Source organism: Leucopleurus acutus, assembly GCF_964270905.1.
Source record: "Leucopleurus acutus genome assembly, chromosome: 8".
NCBI classification, from domain to species: domain Eukaryota; kingdom Metazoa; phylum Chordata; class Mammalia; order Artiodactyla; family Delphinidae; genus Leucopleurus; species Leucopleurus acutus.
Window position 1 is genome coordinate 6,321,928 of NC_139151.1, and position 22,084 is coordinate 6,344,011.

Here is a 22,084-nt window from a genome sequence, read left to right on the forward strand (position 1 = left end):
GACACAGAGAAGACAGAGCAGGTGGCATAGGTGGGCAACTGGGAACGGGGCAGCAGGTGTCTGGCTCGCTAGATGGGCATCTAAAAACCATTCACAAGGGGACGTGGTACAAGATACGTGGTTTACATTCTAGGAGGGCTCTTCACTCTTTATAGGCAGAGACAAAAGTGAAAAAAAAACAAAAACAAAAAAAACTGAGTAGCATAGGTTGGACAGGAGAATTTTGTTTCTCTGGTGTTTTCAGTGTCCACAGCTCTTTTTATCAGCAGCACAAGCCTGGAATTCCTGAAGCTGCACTCATATCCTGCCATCAGGTTTTACGTAAAACTCCCATTGATGGGGTTGGGAGTTTCATGAGGAGAACAATGACCGGATGTGAGGGAGGGGAGAGGCATAGGTGATGTTTGGTCTGTACTGGTGCATTCATAGGGGAGAATGTCTATACTGGCAAAGATATGAAATAGCTAATTGACAAATTTTACCAAATGCAAGTCAGTCTTGGGAACCACGAAAGCCAGAAAAAAGCAGCCCAGTGGACTCAAGTTAAGCAACATTTATTATCTGTTATGTTCAAATGTCGACCTTAGAGTCATATCTATGATCATAATAACCAGTCTTTACATAGCTCTTTACAATTACAAAGTGGTTTTCCTTCCACACTTATTTTGATTCTTATCATTGGTCCGTAAGGCAGGTGGAAAACTTAATATTACTTATTACGATCATTACTAGTCTTATTTTACAGTTAGGAAGGGAGGAGATTAGAGAAGTTAATATCTGGCCCAAGATCATACAACCAATCTGAAACCTAGATTTTTCACACTTCGAATTGCACAGGGCTTTCCCAGAGCCATTCTGCCACCATCACGATAATTTGCAAAACATTACAGCACCTCACTGCCCACCCGAATAAAAGTCTTGTGTCACCTTTCTTAGGCAAGAAGCACCAGCCAGCACACAGCATCCCTGCATTACACTGTGTGAACACAAAGTTACATTTTGTAACTCTGGCTAAAGAGGGCTAACCAGCCCCTAACAATAAAGAGAGAAGGGTGATCTCTCTTCAGTAAGATGTCCACACAAGGCTCAGGAATGGAAATGATGCACGATTTACAATTGACAACAACCATGTAACGAGCCACCCAACTGTTAGTCAAATGGTAGTAATTAATTGATGCTTTTCTTCAAGAAATTCAAAGCAAGCAACTTGTCAATCCAGATTTTCACGAAAGCCACAGGAGAAGAGGTTTGTACTACGGCCCCTCTTCATCCTTTTGGGTGGATGGAGAAGCTGAAGTTAAGAAAAGGAGAGTAACTTGTCCAATGTTACCCAGCCAACCTGAGGCAAAGCCAGGAGCGGAAGTCAGATTACCCCACACCCTGTGCCCACTTCAGCACTTTAGGGGGACTGGTACGAACGTAGAACCTGGGACCTCTCCCAGGTGTCCTGGGGGACCTGCTTCATCAGTCTCTTCTGCATTTAGTGCAGAGCTGTGCCCAGGTAGGTTCACCATCAAGGCTTTCTAACGAGTATTGAAGGAAGGGGTAGAGGATGAGGCTTGCTGTCGCTGCAGACAACTGCCTCCCTCCGGTCAGAAGGGAGCTGGAAGAAGCATCAGCCTGTGGAAAACGCCACTCGACCCGGTCGGTCCACCTCTGATGAGACCGACTGCCTCGCTGACAGCTTGTTGATGCTGGCTGGCTGCTTTAAGAGGGACTCGTGTGTTTCCCGTAACACTCCCTTGACCCTTCCAGAGGAACTGAGCTCAGAGCACCCCTCCCTCCCAGCGGTGGGCACACCAAGGTGCCTGCCTTCGGTCATATTCCTTATTTTCCCACAAGAGCCACCTTCACCGAGGCATCTGTCTCTCGCTTTCGCCTCGTAAATGTGCTCGTTTTGTGCACATACAGTAAACATTCTCTCCTGTTTCCAATTATTTTGAACAGTTAAGCATGCAAATGTCTGAGCAACATTTATTAAACTTCTGTGGACTTTTAGGAGGAAAAAAAAAAAGATGAACCAACAAGAATCTGAATCATCAAAGAGCTCTTACAAAACCAGCATTTTGAGCCTTTAATTGGAAATGAATCAGAAACAGGCATGTGAAATTTCCCATGAAATACACACAGGGTTTACATTTTTTTTATAAAGGGTGCTCTGGGCAGAACAAAATCTGGGTTATACACAGTCCAAACTGATGGGAAGAAGTCACGAATTCCGAGGTGCTCCAAACCCAGCCCTGCTCTGCAACATCTTCCCATGCAAACTCTGGGAAGGCAGGGAGCGGGGACCACAGTCTCCCTTTCTGGCCTTACAGATCCAGTAAGTACATAGGGAACCACAGATCTCCAGAAGGAAGAGCTTAGAGGCCCCAAGGTCCAGAGCCGCAAATCCACATGTCTGGATGCCTTTCCTGAGGCACCCTGGGAAAATTCTCCGCATGCCAGTTTCCTGAAACACATTTCCAGAAAAGTAGTCTGCCCTTCCTCCCTCCCCTTTCTCGAAAAGTGCAGCAAGTACAGGTGCCCCTCAAGTCCCTGACCTCTGGGGAAGTCCTGTGTTGCACCATGGACCCCATTTGAGCATGATTACCTATACCCATTGACCGAATATGCTCTTACTGTTGAGAAAACCAAGGTCAGCACAGTCGGCCCTTCTTTCGGCAGGTTCCTCACCCCCAGGTGTAACCAACCGCGGATGTAGTAGTATTTCTGACAGGCGGTTGGTTGAATCTGTGGACGGGGAAGCTGCAGCTACGCAGGGCTGACTGTAAGGGACTTGAGCATTGGCGGATTTGGGTATCCATGGTGGAACCAACCCACCGGGGATACTGGGGGATAACTGTACCTAGATGGTTTTCTACAGACAGCATTTTGTGGGCTGGGAGAGATAACGCATGGATCTTTGTTCTAGGATTCCTGACTGGCCATGGACTTAGGTACAGGGCTGGCAGCAGAGTACAGAGCCGGGAGAAGAAAGATCTCTTGCTTTTATGTATAGGTGCAGACATTCTAACCCTCTTCCCCTGGCAACCCCAAAGCAGGTTATGTGAGGCTTAGCACCTGCCCTCACACACTCCCCTCACGCCATATAGTTTCTGAGTGATTTTCCTCTCGGAGATCACCTACCTCTTCAGCGCATTGACGCTTAGAGATGATTACACTGAGGACTGGGCTGGGAAAAATCCATATGAATTCCCCACGATAATTCCTCTTGTCTTAAAAATACCTCTCTTGCCAGGGGAGCTACATTTCAGTTTCAATTGTTTTCTATTTCAAATCAGTGATCTTTGTAAAGAGAAGAGCTGCACTTGGGTGGCTGCATGACTGCTTAGCTGCCTGGGTGGCTCCTATGGAAAGTGCGGTGTTTGATCCCACAGGAGAATTACACAACGGCCAGGGAGTAAGACTGAAAGGCAAAGAAAGCGTTCCCTGTGGATTCGATGAGTCTGGCTGTCTTTGCTTCTGGAAACACCCTTATGGTGGAATGTGTGGTTTAGGGGAATGGATACCTGAGTTCTGCTGCCAGGGTCTCCTGCCCAATTCTCATCTTTAGACACATCACACCTTGAAGACTCAGTTACCTCTTCTGTGCAATGGCCTCTTGTGTTCTAACAATCTCAGGGGTACTCAAGTTGGCAACTTGCAATATTTGCATTAGGGAATTTGACAGAGATACGAGCGGCTCTCTTAGTATTCTCTTCTCGCCCGGGATTACACTCAAGGCCTTTCAGAAATAACGTGTAGAGGAAGAGGTAAGGCCAAGTGGTAAGGGGTGATACGGCACCCTCCAGGCCAAAGAAGGAAGCAGCGCCTTTATCCCAATTTCTGGAATGTCTTCTTCTGTTGATGTCAATGACCCTTTGGATATAATTGGAAGCTTCTTTTCTTATACGCATGTTTCTAGAGTTAGAACTTCAAACACAAATAGGCTGAAATCTCTAAATAAGAGAGTTTCTTTGCTGATGGATTATGTTGAATCAGGGTAACAAAAGCACAAGCCCTATACACAGAGATATTCCATGTGACTCCTGAAGGTGTATGTGTGTACGGGGTCGGGGGGCTCATGCAGTGTCAGTGAGGAGAATGGGTTAATTTTCCCACTTTGAAAGAAATCGAACTACAACTATGATGAGTTTGAGTGCCTCCTTGACCCTCATCATTGCACCCAGGGTCCACCATGATGCCATACAGAGTGCCAGGAAAAAAACGCAAAGCCAGGCACTGGGCCTCCGCATTGAGAACGAAAAGTTTAAAATAATAGGTTCTTCAGGGCTAGATGATGTTTGGTTCCAAGGATCCTTGGAGCTATGGTTTTCTTTGTTCTGCCAAAGGAAAAAGGAAATACATCAGGAAGCTGGGCCAGTCCACAGGAAGTCTCACTTGAGCTGATAAAAGGAACTGATGTGAGGTGGCTGGGGATGCAGTTATAAGTCAATCAGCCTTGAAATAACAAGAAATGCTATTCAGGAGAAACTGGAGCCTGAAGTTAGCCTTTCTCGATGATTTCCTTTTAACCCTGCAAAACATTCCTTTCTTTGTGTTTTACAGAACCCCCCCAAAACCAGGGCTTTTTTTAAGTGTGTGTAGTTAGTGTGTGTATATGAGTGAAAGAGAATGAAAAAGACAGCAAGAGTTAGAGCTGGAGAGAGGAGGAGAAAACACAGAAGGGTACAGAAGGAGGTATTGTCAAGTCACAGAATATGCTATTCTCTACTGAGCTACAAAACTTTTTTTTTTAAATCATCTTGGTAGCTCATTAAAGTAAAACAGAACCTGTTGGTTTCCTCCTCGCCTGCCTGCCTGCTCTCCAGTATACCTGCCAGCTAAGTCAGGCAGCGACGCTCACCTGGGGAATAGAGGGCCGAGGCCTTCTTCAGGAGAGGGTGTGGAGGGTGGAGCGAGGCCACGAATCTGCGCAGTGCGGACTGAGGGTGGGAGTCTCTTAGACAAACACCACTGCCACCTGCAAGGTCCTCGAGAGATGGGTTGGACATGTGTGTGGCAAACTGGCTACAGATCACAGTGGCTAAGCTCTATGAATTTCAGAGGCTAACAGGATAAAGTCCAAATCATTGCTTTTCCACCTTCTATCTTGATGGCCTTGGGTAAGTTACTTCACCTCTCCAAAATGAAAAGAGTACATACAGCATAGGATTGTTACAAGGATCAAAAGGGAATGTGTCCTAGAGAACAGACTTGTGGTTGCCAAGGGGAGGGGGGGAAGGAGGCACAATGGATTGGGAATTTGGGTTGAATAGATGCAAACTATTATATGTAGAATGGATAAACAACAAGGTCCTACCGTATAGCTCAGGGAACTATGTTCAATATCCTGTGATAGACCAAAATGGAAAAGAATATGAAAATGAACGTACGTATATGTATAACTGAATCACTTTGCTGTACGGCAGAAACTAACACAACATTGTAAATCAACTATACTTGAATTAAATAAATTTTTTAAAAAGTATGTCCATAAAGGTGAAAACAGATATTGGCACATAGTAAGAGCTCGATAAACAGCTCCTTCTTTTTCTTCTTCTGACTGTGATTACCCATCCTCAACGCTATTCCCCTCAGATGGAAGGTGAGTGCATGTCTTACTCTCAGGTGAGGGGTAAGGAAAAAATGGCCTCAGCAAGGGCCATTGGGGCTCATGCAAAATGGTGGGCGATATGGTTTCAAGCTGAACTGGGGCCTTTCAGGGTTGACTGTGTCTGCCCAAAGCCTAGCACCACTTCCTGTTTTAAGAAGAAGAAGAAAAAAAGCCTCCCAGAAAACTCATTAAGAGGCTCAAAATTCTTTCTGGACATCAAATATGTCCTCAAAATAAATTTTTTTTTTTTTTTAAAGAGTAAGTGTAAATGAATCAAAACCAGACGAATTCAATTTCCCTTCAATTAAACAGAATTTTTAAAAAGTCCAAGGAAAAGGCACTTGGGACCAAATGTGTTTTGGGTTTTAAATGAGACCAAATTTGGGGAAAGAGTGTAAGACCCCAAAGCAGAGTCAGGCCCCATTGTTAGCTTACATTAATGCAAAGGGATTAACACAGCTCCAGTGTCACTTGGTAATAAAAACACCAGCTCACAGAAATTCAGGAAGCACCTCCTAAGACCCCCAGCCTCCAACTGGCTGCAAGAACACTCTATGACTTATCCTTGGGATTGTGGAGAAGAGCCACATGGGCCCAGATGGAACCTCTGTGAGAAGTTCAGTCGCCCACGTCCCCAAATAAGAAATGCCTTTAAAGCCTGCCTGGGATCAGAGTCTTATAAACACGGGAGCTCAAAGAAACTTGAAATCATACCTTCAATTTATAGATGAGAACATCTTCAACGTGAGGAAATTTACACAAATGCTGATGGCGTGAAGTGACTTGTTTAAGATCTCAGAGCTCGTTTGGGGTAGAACTGGAGCTAGAATTCAGGTCCCCGGATTCTTGGCTGGACAATGTTTCTCCATAGTTTACTGTGAAAGTGGGCTCCCCAAATCTCTGAGATCAGCACACTGGGCTAGAATGATGGTGCTCAGCTTACTTTTTACAAATCTATTTCTAATTGTCCCTCTTCATTTTTTACATCAGTTTTTTTAAATTATAAAAGTAATATATACTAGTGATTGAAAAAGCCAAACACCACGTGTTTATAGTGTGAAAAGTAAAAGTCTACTTTTCCCTGTCCAAAGGCAGCCCCTGTTTAAAAAAAAACCAAAACAAAAAACCAAAACAAAGCAAAACATTGAAAACGCACACATATGTATGATTATTTATGCATAGACGATTTCTGGAAGGGTCTATCCAGAAACAAACAACCAAACAAATAAATAAATATTTTCAATTTTCTTTACAGAAATGGGACCACATATTTTGTAATTTGCATTTTCCCATGTATTAGTATACCTTGGAGAACTTTCTAAGTCAGTGTATATAGACAATTGATTTTATTCCATTCAACAATTGCATGATTTTTTTTATATGAGTCTTCTAAAATTTATGTATCTAGTTCCGTATTGATGGACGTTCAGATTCTTTCCAGTTTTGGCCATTTCAAACAATGCTACAATAAACATCTTGTATGTGTATCTTTGGTATCCGAGTGAACATGTCTGTGTGATACATTTTTAGATTTGGAATTATTATCAAATTTGTATAAATACTTAACATCGCCATAATTGTTTCCAAATTGCATTCCAGAATGAGTGTAGCAAGTTAGAGTTCCACCAGCAGGGATAGAGAGCGACATTTCCCCTTATTCTTTCTAACATGAGGCATTATTAAGCTGTTTTAATCTGTGCTATCCTCATAGGTAATAACTGTTGGAACTTCATTAATTTCATTTGAATATATACATGCTTGAGATTCTTTTCATATGCTTCTTGGCCATTTGCATTCCTTTTTTTAGCAGTTATTTGTAGCATTTTTGCCTATTTTTCTGCTAAGAGGTCTACCTTTTGTTTATTGATTTGTAAATGGACTTTATATCTTAGGACACGTGCCCTCTGTTTGATGTACAGGAAATCTTTTTTCTCAGTTTCTCATTTATCTTTTCACTTGACTTATGGCATTTTTCTTTACATTAATATATAGAGGAATTAGAGCTGAGAAAGGGAGAATAATAATAAGAAGGAGTTTCCTTGGCTGAAGCCCCGGACTTCCAAAAATGTCCATACAATGGACTAGTATCGCCAAGAATAAAGGGTCAATGGAAATTATAAGCTGGATGTTACTCTTGGGAAAATGTGCCTACATTTCCTTATAATAAAAAGCCACAAATAAAGATGCCCCCAGTGAGTACTGCTTCTTTTGGAAACTCCAATAGTCAGAGCTTAAAATCAGTAAGCAGAGAAACTTCTACTCTCTAGAAGCCTGGAAGAAACAGTTGAAGGCATCCGGCTCTTGTTCGTTTATGTGGAGTTCTGTGGAGCACGGCGCCTCGCAATAGTTTTCAACACTTAGTTGAATGAGTAAACGCACGAATATGAATTAAGTGATAAATACCTGAAGACAAAAGGACTCTCAGGCATAAGAATTTTGATGTAAGTATATGCATCTATATAGATTGCAAAAGCACTGACGACTCACGAGCTGAGTAATTTTATAATATTAACCTGTTTGTTTTCACATTTCTGCTACATGAACAATATTGCAAAATTGTTCACTCTCAGACTTCTTCCCATGAAAAATCAGTGAATTCCCATATATTCAGACCTACCAACCCTGCTCCTGGTATGTTAGATTCCAGTAGACACGAGAAAACCACATATGTCTAGAAATGCAGAGTTAAAGTTCCCGTGACACCTGTAATGCTGGCCGCTTGCAAGTGTGCACTGGGATGTGACATACCGTCTTTTGTTACCTGGGACACATGGCACTGTCTGAGTAAATGGGCCCTGCCGTGGGGAACACATTTCACATTTCAAGTCTGCATTCTCTTGGAAGTGGCTTGAAAAATTACATACTCTGGAATTTTGATCATGATCTAAATGGCAGGAACATTGCTCCCCAAAGATGAGAACTGTCTCAAATATTCAGTATTTTGGTTCATTTTTGTGGGTATAAGCCATTTTGAAGCTGTTATAAAGTTGATCTGAATTATCTGAAAGTGCATCTGAACACACAATCTCTGATCCTGCTTGGAAAGATGGTGCTAACTCTCTGAGTTTTTGGTTTGCTTGGGTGAAATGTCAGTATTTCTAAGTGCGGTGACGGGCCCAGCAAACCGATGAAAGTCTGTCAGATCTGTCTGAATTTCCATAGAAATTGGATTTGAGTTTCAGGGAAACAACTTTTCCTTTTGTCTCTTCTCACTTACTCTCTGCTGACTCATTCTCAAAAGGAACTAAATTGGTAGCCCAGGATAGATGGCCCCGTTGAAAAGACAGCTTGTGGTGAAATCTCTAGAACAACTACGAAAGAACACACAGTCCAAGGAGGGAAAGGATAATCACACTTTTATGAGATCTGGTGAAACAGAGTTTCTCCTCCCTCTCTTGACTCCATATTTAATAAACAAACATCTTTAAACACAGCTGATAGCATGGTCTGGGGGCCTGAATTTATCACTGGTTTTCTAATCCTTTCTGCTGCTCACTTCTTATGGCCTCTGATAAGTGATGCAGCCGCTTCCATCTCCATTTCTTAAGGAGCAGGGTGAGAACAGGAAGTCTTCTGAAATGTGTACAATTACCTAGATCATCCCTCTATTGAAAATTTTGTGATTCCTCCTTTCTATGTATTTGGTAAGACCCAAATTCTTTCTTATGTTATTTAAGGTCGTCCATAATCTAATTCCACCCAATATTTCCACTCTTACCTTCTCCTTCATATGCCCCCCCCACAACAAAAGTATTCCACTTTCCTAGAAAGCCCCTGAACCATATCTTCCTGTGCAAGTCCTACCCATCCTTCAAAGCCAAGAGGCGGTGTGACTGGTGTGTAGAAAAAAACAAGTATTCTGTAAACAGAAACCCTGGGCTTGAAAACCAAATCTGTCACCTATTAGCTGTCATCTTAGGCAAGTTACCTAACCTCTCTGAAACTTCATTTCTCCCCGATAAAACAGAGTTGTGATGATATTACTTCCCATAGGGTTGTTTTGAGGATTAAATGCAAGGGTGTATGTGAAAGTACTTTGTAAACAGAAGGGACTAAACACAACTCTCATTATTCGGTCTTTCTGTGTCTCTCCAGTTGAAATTGCTCTTTCGTTCCTTGAGGCTAGCAGAACACTACTGCATTCTGCTGTGCAAACACACACACACACACACACACACACACACACACACACGGCTTCTCCTCCTGCTCTGTCTCGAGGGTGGCAGCCCTTTTGCCACCAGCCTGGTGTCTTGATAGCATTTTTTTTTTTTTTTTTTTTTTGCGGTACGTGGTCCTCTCACTGTTGCGGCCTCTCCCGTTGCGGAGCACAGGCTCTGGACGCGCAGGCTCAGCGGCCACGGCTCACGGGCCCAGCCGCTCCGCGGCATGTGGGATCTTTCCGGACTGGGGTACGAACCCGCGTCCCCTGCATCGGCAGGCGGACTCTCAACCACTGCGCCACCAGGGAAGCCCTTGATAGCATTTAATACCTAGTTCAGCTCCTGCCTAACAGCCATGCAGCAGACCTACTGACCTGCATTGCTACAGCTGGCATCAGCTTACGATGCCAATGGGGTTAAGATGACAAATTCCCATAAGGCCAGCTAGCTTTGTACGGAAAAGGGTTATTCCATAGATTGTCTAATTCTGTCAAATGTCCAAGATATTGGTCCTACGGGTGATAATGTGGGGATAGACACACCCCATCCATTGCCTCCGGGGAAACATCTCAAAGTCCGTGGGCTACTGATGTTGGGTCTATCAGGTCAGTAGAAGAATTAGAGTGACATCACTTAGTAATACTGTCCCACTGATGAATTAGCACATGAATGGGATGAACACTATAGATAAACATCATTAAAGCAACAGAAAATGAAACAGTGTGTGTAGTCTTCTGCAGAGAGAAAGACACCTGCACAGCTCTGAGATTTCCAAAAATGCTATTATGGCTGGTTGAAGATTTTGTGAGCTTGTGTGTGTGTGTGTGTGTGTGTAGATAGTGGCCAATGGCCTTTAGTCTTCTCAGTTTGTCACAAAACAACAAACAAAAGATAGACTTAGAAAGACTGTTTCAAGACAGTCCAGAAAAGGAAAGTCTTGTTATTCAAAACTAAACAAAACAAAAAAAATATTCTATACCTACATAATGCAACTGCATGTCCTAAATGAATGAAAATAGTAGGGTTTTTTTTTTCATTCTTACTCTAGACAGTTGGACCCTAATCTGAAAATCTTTCTATCAAGCTTCAGGTAGAATGAGACTTTTCCCACAGAAGACGAGGACCTTGCCGATGGCCTGAGTGTTGACTTACAATTTGGGGATATTTTCTGACGTTTGAGGGAGGATAAAGGCCTCAGACCATTCGAGATCCTGCCTGGTGGTTCATCATCATCAAATTTTCCCAACTCTTTTTTTTTTTTTTTGGCTGGGGCAACTCAGTGCTAGCATTTGTCTAATATTACATTTCTAAAAAAGAGGTTTGGTTTAAATCAACCACCTTTCAAAACCAATACCAAATTAACTGGTTGACCCCAAATAGAAAGAGATATCGAAATCTTAAATCTTACATAATGTGGTTATTATTGAAGACCTACTTAATACACAGACTACATATCTTGGGCCACAAGATATGTTCTAATGCATCTGAATATATTTTATTTAAATAGTCAAATATTCAATTATTAAAAGAATTGAAATAGGAATTCAGCCCACCTGTCCCTGGTCTGTAGAGCGGCCTATTGGCTATTTAAGTAAAATACTCTATTTTTTGTTGTCTCCTGATTATGGAGACCTTGTTTGTCTACAGAAAGAGAAGGGTTTATTTTGGAAAAGTAAAAGAATATATTATGTAAAAATCCTATTCAGAAATTTGGGATTTTTTACTGAATTATGGAAATAATTCAAGATGGTAGCAGTACATTTTTCATTAAATAACAGAAGTGTCTTTAGTCTAAAGAGTCAGATTCTCCATGATATTTTTTAAAACCTTATCTCTCTGTCTCTGTCCCTCTCTGTGCGTCTCTGTTTCTGTCCCTCTGTCTGTCTGTTTCTCTTTCGCACACACACACGCACACACACAGAAACACACTGCCTCCAGGGTTCTATAACTCATAAAAATGTAAAGAAAGCAAATAAAATGTTCATGGTATGGTGGAAAGAACACTAGCCTGAGGGTTAGGAGCCCTGCATTCTCACCCTGACTCTGTCACTAGTCAACCATGTGATCTTGGATAATTCAGTAAACTCTGGGCCTCAGTTTCCCTTCTCATAAAAGGAGGATATGCAGCTAAATAATCTCTAAAGCTCTAAAGTTGCAAACCTGAAAACTTGAAGTTGCACAGCAGCTGAAGTGGTAGAAATTATTCACAAACGAATAGGATTCATTGCCGGGTAATTCCCTGAGGGAGGCAATTCTATGTGGTCACGGGACAGAGAAAAAGACACAGCCTGTTTCGCCTGGAGTTCTCGTGAATCTAGGCGCTACGAAGGTTAAAAAAAAAAAAAGATGCAGGTGGGTGAGCGGTTCACTCTCAGAGTGAAGGCAGCATCCACCTCTAATGACAGAAGTAAAGTCTTCGTTCCCGGGTATCCATCTCTCTGCTGCTTTCTCCCGGGATCCCATCCTGAAGTTTCCCGTCTGGACATGCACTGTCAGTGGTAACCTGCAGCCTGGGCCAGTCTGGCTCGTTGACTCTGCTGGTTTTCAAAGCCCAGCTGTCACCTCAACCCTCCTTTCCCATTTTGCTCTCCCAACATGTACTGGTTGTGTGATGCTGAGGTAAAGGGTGAAAGCTGATAGTATCTCTGCTCAACTGCCACTTCATTGCAAGCATCCTCCCTGACCATTCTGGCTGATACAACCACATCGCTTTCTACTCCCTAACCTGCTTTACTGTTCTTCAGAAGTTGTATCACCCTGGACATAGAATTATTTATGTGTCTGTCACCTCCGCCAGAGTGTAAATTCCAGCAGGGTGTTGACCCCTGTTTTATCCTCAACACATAAACCAGAGCCTTGGAACATAAGAGACCCCTAATTAAGATTCATAGCATTAATGAAATGCCTATTATAATAAATCCATACCTATGATCTAATTTTCTGGCCAATCGATCCCCACAAGCCCTGTCCCCAAGGAGAAATTCAACTCATGTACAGTCAATGAAGGTACCAGACTTTATTGAATCCTTACTGTGACCTATGGTAAGGAGGTTCTTTGGCCCCATTTTACAGATGAGAAAACTGAGCCTCCAGGAGCTTAGTGCCTTGCTATAGGACACGCAGCAACTGAGCAGCAGAACTGAGAATGAACCCAGGTTTTCTGACTCGGAGTCCCCAGCTCATTTCCCTATTTCATTCACCAGGTCTGCATTTTCTCTGACTGTTTCCCCATCTTTAATGGTACAATGTGCATTGACTGAATCAAGCTTCCCTAGATGAAATAAGTAGATTCAATTGAAGACTGCCTAGAACTAAGGTGCAGTTTTGGAAACCAGGTCATTCTTAAGGCAGCAACCAGTATCACGTGCTTTTCAACAACTGATACCATCACCGTGGGGAGCAGGGTGGTATAGGGTGCTGTTTAATATTTAGGCTAACTTATCTGTGGCAGAAGAACAGTAGAAGGCCTCCTGCAAACTTTGGTGCTCCCAACATGATGCTCGGAGCCTTCCCAGGAGACATTCTTGGAGAGGAGAAGAGAGCGTAATACAGAAGGACTTACTATAACAAGGGTGATGAAGTTAAGATTTTGTAATCACACGAAGTTGTGCAAATTATACACAAAGTAAAGAGCTTCTACAAAGGAATCCAGACTTCCCTGGCATTCTGGACCAAACAGCTCCCCAGTGATGAGACCCAGAGGTATTTTGAAATATAAGTATGCTTCATGTATAAGGAAGAAATACGCAGGTGCATAAAAATCACATGCCAGAATTAGTCAAAGATGACTTGTCAAGGCCATTCAAACTGGGAACACACATTCTGAATCTGTGTCTACAAATACGACATGGTATGTGGTGTCTTCTGACCTCTCTCAGCCTAGAACTGGATTTCGTGGACATGTAGGTACATGTTCTTGCAAGAGCATGTGAGCATGATATTTTAGGAACTGAAAGGATTGGAAAGGCACTATTGTAGATGTAATTTAGTCCCACTATTTCACTTTTACAAAGAGTTTGAAGCTCATACTGGCTGAATGGACTGTGCATCCTCGCACAGAGACCAGAAGTCCCCTGGCCTCTCCTTGTCCACTGTCTTCTCCAAACACAGCGTTTGAACCTATGTGGGATTGGGGTCTGGGAACCCCGAGATCCGAAGGTCACCCGTGAACAGGAAACTGTGGCTTTCACACAATCTCAATACCAAAATATACACTAAACACTCAATCCTTCAGAACGCTGGGCAGTGAAGAAGCCTGCTTGAAAAGTCACTGCTCTGCCCACCAGAAGAGCAGCCAGGCAACCTGGATCTGAGACAAGGGTGCTCCGGGGGAGGGTCTGGACAGGACTCACAGGCTCCCATCACCCAGCTGAGAAGGAATGCTGTCACTCCCACCCTGGCATGACGTGCCGGGGTCCTGGTCTAAGCTTGTTCTCATTGACGGCCATGCCAATCCCTGTGTTTGCAGCTACAGAGGTTAGCACATCCTGGGTTCACAGACCACAGCTTCCTCCTTACCCTCAGGGCCTGTGCCGAGCGGTCTGAGCATCGGGGAGATATTGCTGCACTTCTCCTTAGGGTGTCCACATCAAGACCCCGGAGCCATCTTACCACCCTTCCGGGTCAGCTGGGGGCCTTCTGGGTAAGTGGCAAGCATCCTAGTGAGGGAAGTTTTCTAGAGCGGAGCATCTTATTACTAAACCAGGGATACTGAGACACTTGCACGCACCCACCAATGAGAAGAGAAACTGGCATGAAATGACCGGTGGGTGACCACCTCCCTACAGGAATGCCCTCTCACCCATGCACTTTAAACTGGAGGAACCCAGGCTCACAGAGGCTCCCTTCAACCCAATACAATCAGTAATCTCATCTCCACATTTTCAAGTTCCTGCTGTTGGTGCCTTTTACTTAAGTCAGCATATTTCAAACTTTCAGAGAGAGAGAGAAAAAAAAAACTTAGAAAATAAAAACCACTACCCCACCCAAATGATAAAAATCTCCTGAATTCTCCAAGCCCAACATCCTCTTCCTCAGCCCTGAGCAAAGACTTGATTCCTCTGGGTTCTGGGAATGGCGGGCTTTGCCAGTCCCCACCTCACCAGCCTAATAGCTTTTCCAGACCGACTCGGGCTTGGTGTTGGGGGACAGCCTCGCAGCCAACTGCTGGTCCCATTCATTCCTCTCGGGCCTCTTAAGGCCAGTCTCATTAGGGGCTGTCCCTCCTCTCTGCTTCTGGCTCCACTTCCCCCTTCCAGAGGGAGCAGGCAGTCAACCCTCGTGAAGTCTGCGGTGAAACCCGGACCCTCACCCGTCCCTCTGGGCTGCACTTGGTAACGTGGACCCAGGCGCGAGGCGCGGGGTGAGGCTAGGGGCTGGGGGGTAGTAGCCAGTCGTCCGGGCCGCCGGCTCAGGGCCGCTCACTTTAGGAGGAGCGGCTCCGCAGGCGCGGGACCCTCTTCGAGAGGCCGGTGGGAGCCCGGGCGCGGAGCGCGGGAGCCGGGCGTGCGGAGCGGCGCGGACCGGCCGGGAAAAAGATGCCCCGGCGGAGGAGCGGCGAGGCCGGCCCGTTAGTCCCGAGGAGCCGGCAGCTCCCGAGCGCCGAAAGCCCGGCAACAGAAGTACCAAGAGGAAGGGAAACCGGCCCGCGCTGACATGTAAACAGGGCTTCCATCTGGAGCAGCCCGCGCACACAGAGCCCCAGACACACTCACTCGCACCCCGATCCGCCTGCAAGCAATCCACTTGCCTGCCCCTGGGCCCTCCCGGCGGGGGCCCGGGCTGCTGGCGGCTGCCCGCCCGCCCCCGCCGTCTTCGGCCTCGGGGGAGAGGAAGCCGGCCGCCGGGCGGGTGCCCAGCGCCGGGGCCGGGGTGCCCGGCTCGCCGGGTGGGAGTGGTGGCCCCGGAGGTCTCCGGACCCCGGCTGCGATCGGCGTCCGGCTCCCCGGGTTTCACGTCGCCGCCGCCGCCCGCAGCCCGGCCGGCAGCGCGGTGGGAGGGGGCCGGGCTTCGCTCCGGGCAAGGGGTGCGGGGGAGATCGCCCTCGGCGGGGAGCCCGGCGGCTCGCCCCCGCCTGCGAGACTCGCCACACGAGCGCGGGAGAAGACGGCGCGAAGCCGGGGCGCGGAAGGAAGGGAAAGTGGCCACGTCTTCCGGGACCCCGGCGCCCCACGCCCAGCCTGCCCGCCGCCTTGCCGCCCCGGCAGACCCCAGCGCTCCGCGCCCACCGCACGGTCGCTTACCTTAATAGTCCCGTCCATTTGGCCAAGTCTGCAGCCGAGCCCCCCAATATTCCACACATTGACCCGGTTACAGCCTGACCTCGCAGCCCCTTCGGATTAGCCCGGCGCGGCCTCTCTGGCGCCCTGGGCCCTCCCTGCGTGCCCCCCGCGAGCGCCCTGCCCTCGCTCCCCTGTGCACGTTTGTTGTTGTAGCGGAGCGAAAAAGAGACAGTTAACCGGATGAAACTTTTTTTCAGCTAATTTTGGGAAGTGACTTCACTTTGCGAATGGGGAGGAAGTCCTATCTCTCTCTCTCTCTCTCTCTCTCTCTCTGTCTCTCGCTCTCCTCTCTCTTCTCTTCTCTCCCCTCTGCTCTCCCTCGTCTTCCCTCTCCCCCCGCCTCACACCCCCTCTTCCTCCCCTCCGCGGGTCCTGCTTTTCGCATCACACACACTATATAAATACACGCGGAGATGCCCAGATACATTCATGCGCTGCGCCCACAGGATACTTGCTCCCGGGAGATAAGAGCGAGCTGGGAACAATGCCGGGGTCCACGCCCAGCGCCCGCGCCCTGATTCCCGCAGTCTGCATGCCTCCCCCCACACCTTCCCCCAAAGTCCAACACCGAACGCCTTTGGCCTCCTTCCTTTCCAGGGGCCGTTGGCCGAAGGTGGCCCTCCTGACTCATTCACTTTCCGTTTCTTCCCACAGATACGTTCATTAATGTTTTTTCCAGCCGAGTCAAACTTTTTCTGGGGTTGGGGGGGAGGCGGGGGGCGGGAGAGTTTACTCGGGCTGGGGATAACCTGGAGCCTACTGCCCGGGAAGATCCGGACGCAGACCGAAGCCGACCAACCATTAGAAAGTGCATCCAATGGGAATTTTTCCACTCGGGCCCTCGGCTGCGGAGTCGCGCAGACTCCCGGAGCGGCTCACCCATCGACGCGGACTCGGGGCGGTTTCGGACGGACCCCGGCAGTCGGGGGCGTGGACTCGGCTCCCAGCGAGCTGTGAGCGGAGGGACGCACGCGGGGAGGAGCGCCTCGGCCCCTCTGCTACTGGGGAGGTCCCGGCGCCCGCCGAGGGCCGGGACCTGCGGCACCCCAGACCACTGCTCCGCGCCTTCTAGGGTCAACTCCCTGGCACATACCCCAACCCGATGGCCCAAGCCCTGGCACTCGGGTCAAAGCCGCCTATGCAATGCCACCTTGGGCCCCAAGAAACCTACACTACGGAGAGACGATCCCTCCAGGCTGGCCGGCGGGTCTCCAAAGCACAGCAGGCAACATCCCCACACCGACCCAGACTTCTCCCGGGTGAGACCCCCGGGGCCGGGGCTCAAGACCATCAGCCCCACCCCGCCGTGAGGCCAACCTCCCCTCGGCCCGCCTTGTCGGGCCCCACCACCCGGAGACCTCCCGGGTCCCTCCGCAGTGCCGCCGCCCGCTCCAGTTGGCGCAGCGAGGGGACCCCCGGGCGCTCTCGGCCTGACTCGCTTCTCCCCGACCTCCTCCGAAACAGGTTACCTTGTCCACGCTCTCCAGACCACGCTTTGGACTTTCTCACTTTTATTTAAGAGTCCGCCCGGAGAAAGAGGAAAAAAAAATCCAGAGGAGATCCGAGTCAATTGGAAAGAAAAATTTTCAAAAGGGTGTCCACAGCGGCGAAAAAGGTGACTTATTAATTCTTTATTTCTTCAGGAGCAGTTGAGCCCGAGAGCTCGCTGGCCTCCCTCCCTCCCCCCACCCCCTTCTCGAAATTAGTCTCATCAATTCAGCTCCAATTTTGGGTTCGAATACAGACACGGGTCTGAACGTGACCAGACCTGGAGTGGCGGGTGTAGCTTGCCAGCAATTGTGACTCGGTGTGCGTACGGGGGAGAGGGGTGGGGGGATGGGGTGGGGGTGGGATGGGGGCCGGGCCGCCCCCCCCACCTCCTGTCTGCTTCTCAATCCAGGGGTCTGCTCGGGGGCTCCCCTGGGACCGCCACATCTGGTTACCGCTAGCGGGGTCAGTCCCCCCCTTTGCCTGGGGCCACCAGTTCTGGAGTTCAATTAAAAGAAATCAGGCTTAACCCTTTCCTCCCCTCGGCCCCGACGCCCGCCCTCTCTCTCTTCCCTTCAGCGTTTCCACATGCTTTCCAGAGAGGAAAGAGGTTAAAGGGAAAGGAAGAATGAATTACATCCTTTCAAACCCCAAATTGTTTCCTTTTCAGCCCAGACTCTGCCGACCTTCAAACGACAACAAGGCTTTCAGAAGGGAGCGGGGAAACCGCTTCCCACACGGACCTGACCAGAAACCCGGCACCCCCGGCCACATTCCCCCTCTCTCAGGCAGAGAGAACTCCAGTCTACCGCTGGAGGCCCCCTTCCTGGTGCTGGGCAAACACTCAGGCTGTTAAAGGCCATCGCAGGCCAGCCAGCGTCTCCCCCTTCTACACCCGGTCTCCCTAATAGTTGAGAAGGCACCTCTGTGGCAAAACATCCGCCAGGTGTCTCTTTCCAACTCCTGTCCAGCCTGGCAAATAACAGATTGGCTTCACTGCCCTGATCAGTAAGTCACCCCAACATCTTTAGTACCCCCAACTCCTTTTAGCAGGAGCTGCCTCTCCCCTAGGGAGAACTCAGTGTGGAACTAGATTAAAATGAGGACTTGCCCTCCTGTTTGAGCTGTGGAACTCAACAGCACTTTCCGTTTCTGCCTGTAAAACCAAAGCTTCTGGCAATTTCGTAATTTTGAAGATGGTGGGGAGGGGAAGAGGCTGGCACTGGTACAGCTGTCACCCCTTAGTGACTCACTGACTGGCACTGGGGCCGCGGCTTTTAGTGTTTACCAGCCCCTGTCAGAAGCTCCTGTCTATTCACAAGGTCCTCCACCCAGAAAGAAGAGCCCCCCAACTCTGAAGAGCCCTCTGAGGGAATCTGAGTCTCCCTGTGACCCGCACTGGCATGGCAGTGGGCAGGGCTGCCCACTTATGTAACTCTGGGTTTGATGTCCCACTCCACTGCTGCTGCTGCTTTTTTAAATCCTGAAGGGGGAAAAAAGCCCTAACCAAACACAACAGTAAACAAGCCTGCCCTGTTTAATGTGGTAACCACCAGACATCTGGAAAGATGGTTTGATCCTGGCAGCTCACATTGTTTTCACGAGCAGCCAAAGAGAATATTTCGAATGTTTGCATTGAGACAAATTGATAGAGAGCCTGTGGTGAAGCAGCTACAGATGAAAACGGTCTTGGAGCTGGGGAGGGGAATCCTTCCCCTTCTCTCTCCTCACCCCTCTTCTGCCCTCTCCCCTCCCCCTCCTCTCCCTTCTCCTGGCCCAGCTAGGGGCTGGTTACCCCAGCCCACGCATTTGCTCACACCCTCTTTCCTGGCTCACCAGAGACTGTCCTGCCCTTTCCCAGACTGGGCAGGGCTGGTGACCAGGAGCTGATGCCCAATACCGTCCTGCCCACTCCACCAGCCCCGGCTGGCTTTCAAGTCAGGGGCAGCTCACAGCCGAACCCACACTGAAAACAAAAGCCAGCAACCGGGGGTCGGGGTTGGGGGGGGACCAACAAAAGAGCCCACCACACGTTTCTGAGTCCAAGGTCACTTGCAGAACGCATGCCCACGGGGGCGAGCACTCAGGGAACCTTTGGACGTGGAGCATTTTCATTGCAACTGTGGTGGGGCGACTTGCCTCGCACCATCCGCACTTGACAATATTTTCAAAGATGCGGAAGTCCTGCTTCCCCCGGGAGGGGAGCGGCGGGGTGAAACGTGTCTTGGCTCGCTCAATGTCAGCCCTTTTGACCCGGTCAAGACTTTCCAGACGCGGCTTCCCGGGCTTCTTCGGTCCCAGCCCGGGTTGGGGGTGGGAGGACGCGACAACCGGAGCCGGGTCCCTGGGGTGCCTCCAGACCTCGGGACCTCCGGTCACTTGAAACCCCGAAAGATGCCAGGCTTGGCAGGACGTCTCGGGCGGGTCCTTCCCCTTTCGTCCTCCCTCCTCCCGGCCCCTCCGGTCCGGCGTCCTCGGCGGGTATTCGAGCTGGCAAGGGGGGTGGGGGAGGGCGCGCGGGGGAGGGACGGGCGAACGAGCGCCAAAACTCCAGACTGCACAACTGCAGCTTCAAGTGTCTGGCCCCTCGCTCGAGGCCATAATTAATTTGAGATTTATTTTTATTGGAGAACTCGAGTCTCGTCTGACCTTAGCCAAACAAGGCAGCTCGAGCCGCCCCTGGATGCGCTTGAATGCCGGGGAATATTTCTGCAGGAAGGCTCTGCAGGCGCGCCTGCTTTGAATTTGTTTCTCAGACTTCATCGACTCACAGATTGAAGGAAGATTTAGAGCCTCTGCTGGCCCGGCCCGCTCCCCACGCTCGTTCTTGCCTTAGCGCCAAGAGGGTTCAAAACGCTACGTGGGAGGCCGCGGCGGCGGGAGGGCCCGGGAGGGGGAGGGTCTCTGCGCCCCGAGCCCCTGGCGCTCCGGGGCCGGGTCCCCAGACCACGCGGCGTCGAGGAGGAAATCCCAAGGGAGTCCGAGACTGACCAGAGAGCGCAGGCTGACAAGAGGTGGAGACCAGCCAGGTGCCGGGACCCTCACCCGGTGGCGGCGCCTAGACGGGGGCTTTGGGGGAAGGGAGAACTCAGCCTTTCCAAATCTCCAGCCGCCCTGCCTCCCAGCCGCCCCAAACAGCATGCAAAGTACAGACCTGTGTCCTTGAAACGCCGTTTCAGGACCTGCCGGCCAGATGCTGCCCCTGGGCCGTGCCGTTGCGAACATTCTGGGGCTACCAGCCTCTTTTCCTTTGGTTGGGGGGAGTCTCCCCCAGAATGCAGAGTGGGCTGAACCAGCACGCTGGTTGGAGGGGGAGCGAGAACAGGAGTCTGGGAGACTCGTAAAGAGGGAAAGTGGGGGACCCTGTCAGTCTCTAGTGGGGCGGCGAGAGGTTTTCGGGGATGTGCTCCTGGCGCTGGAATTGCCAAGTGCTTTGCCCAGTGCGGGCCCCTCGCAAGGACATGGTCAGGGTTCCTCCACTGGGTCTCCTGCCTCTCCCCGATACCTGCAAGTGGAACGTCCTGGTCGAACATTCGCATTGGGAAACCGGGCTCCTTGGGTTTATATTCTAGCTCTGCATTTACCAGCTCTGTGGCCTTGGACGAGTTCCTTAACCTCTCTGTGCTTCAATGTCGCATCTGTACGTTGGCTTTATAATAGGATCTACCTCAAAGGGCTGTTGTAAAGATGGAGTGAGTGTCTAGAACTCGCCTGGCGGTCAGCACAACTTCGCCCTTATTGTTTGTATCTTGGCTCTGCCCCTTGCAAGCTAGATTACATTAACCTCTCAATGCCTCAGTTTCTCATCTGCAAAATGGACCACCTCCTAGGGTTGTTATTAATATTAAATAAGTTAGTACAAATACAATGCTCTCTCCCTTTTCACCTTTCTCTTGCTCTTTGCAGCCTCAAATCCGCCCTACGCTCTCTCCTGCGCGGTCCTCCTTGAGCACTTGGAACCCAGATCGCTGCCCGGGTGGAGTGGGCACCCTTGGTTCCCCAGGGCCCGGCTCGTCTCCTGGCTCCTGGGGCCCCGGGAGCCTGGACCTGCCGTGTTTGCCAATAATATCGGAGCCGAGTGCTGAGGCGGGATGGCCGGGGCTTGGCGGCCGGAGGCTGTTTATGCCCCTCTGGCAAATGGTAGGCGTAGGGAGCCTGCGGAACAGACCCAAGATTGTCACCGCCACGCGGACCTCCCGACCTCATCAATGCACCTCTTTGTGCAACAATACAAACTTTGTGGCTGCCGAAAAATCCATTTTTTCCCCTTGAAAGGAGCTCCTGCGGCGAGCGGCTCCCCTGGCGGCCGGAGCTCGTAGACTGCCGCCCCTCTCCCCCTCCCCCAGCGGCTCCCTCCACTCGCCGGGGCCCGTTTGCTTTCTCTCTGACTCTTGGCCTGGGTCAGGCTCCCGGGCTCCCACTTGCCCCTCTGGGTCATCCTTAAGGTTTTGGGTCCCCGGGTGTGTGCAGGCTCGGGGGTCCCAGTGGATGGGAGAGAGACTGCAGCGCCCCGCCCCGGGGCCCTTCGCGGCCCTCGGGGCAGAGCCGGGAGTGAG

The 22,084-nt window shown here is 49.3% G+C and overlaps 1 protein-coding gene and 1 long non-coding RNA gene across 2 annotated transcripts in view; one reads left to right on the plus strand and one right to left on the minus strand.

Annotated features, from left to right (window-relative positions):
• The window catches only part of FLI1 (Fli-1 proto-oncogene, ETS transcription factor), a 112,899-nt gene extending 96,617 nt beyond the window's left edge, over positions 1-16,282 (minus strand). Inside the window, exon 1 of the mRNA XM_082845073.1 lies at positions 16,002-16,282. Coding sequence (XP_082701199.1) covers positions 16,002-16,019 — 18 coding nt within the window. The 5' untranslated portion in view covers positions 16,020-16,282. The remainder of the gene's footprint in view (positions 1-16,001) is intronic.
• Positions 16,283-16,483: 201 nt separating this feature from the next.
• LOC309965169 lies at positions 16,484-18,549 on the plus strand. The gene is made up of 3 exons (XR_014326373.1): positions 16,484-17,299; positions 17,505-17,655; positions 18,199-18,549. It is a non-coding gene; the product is annotated as an uncharacterized lncRNA (long non-coding RNA).
• Positions 18,550-22,084: the final 3,535 nt, after the last annotated feature.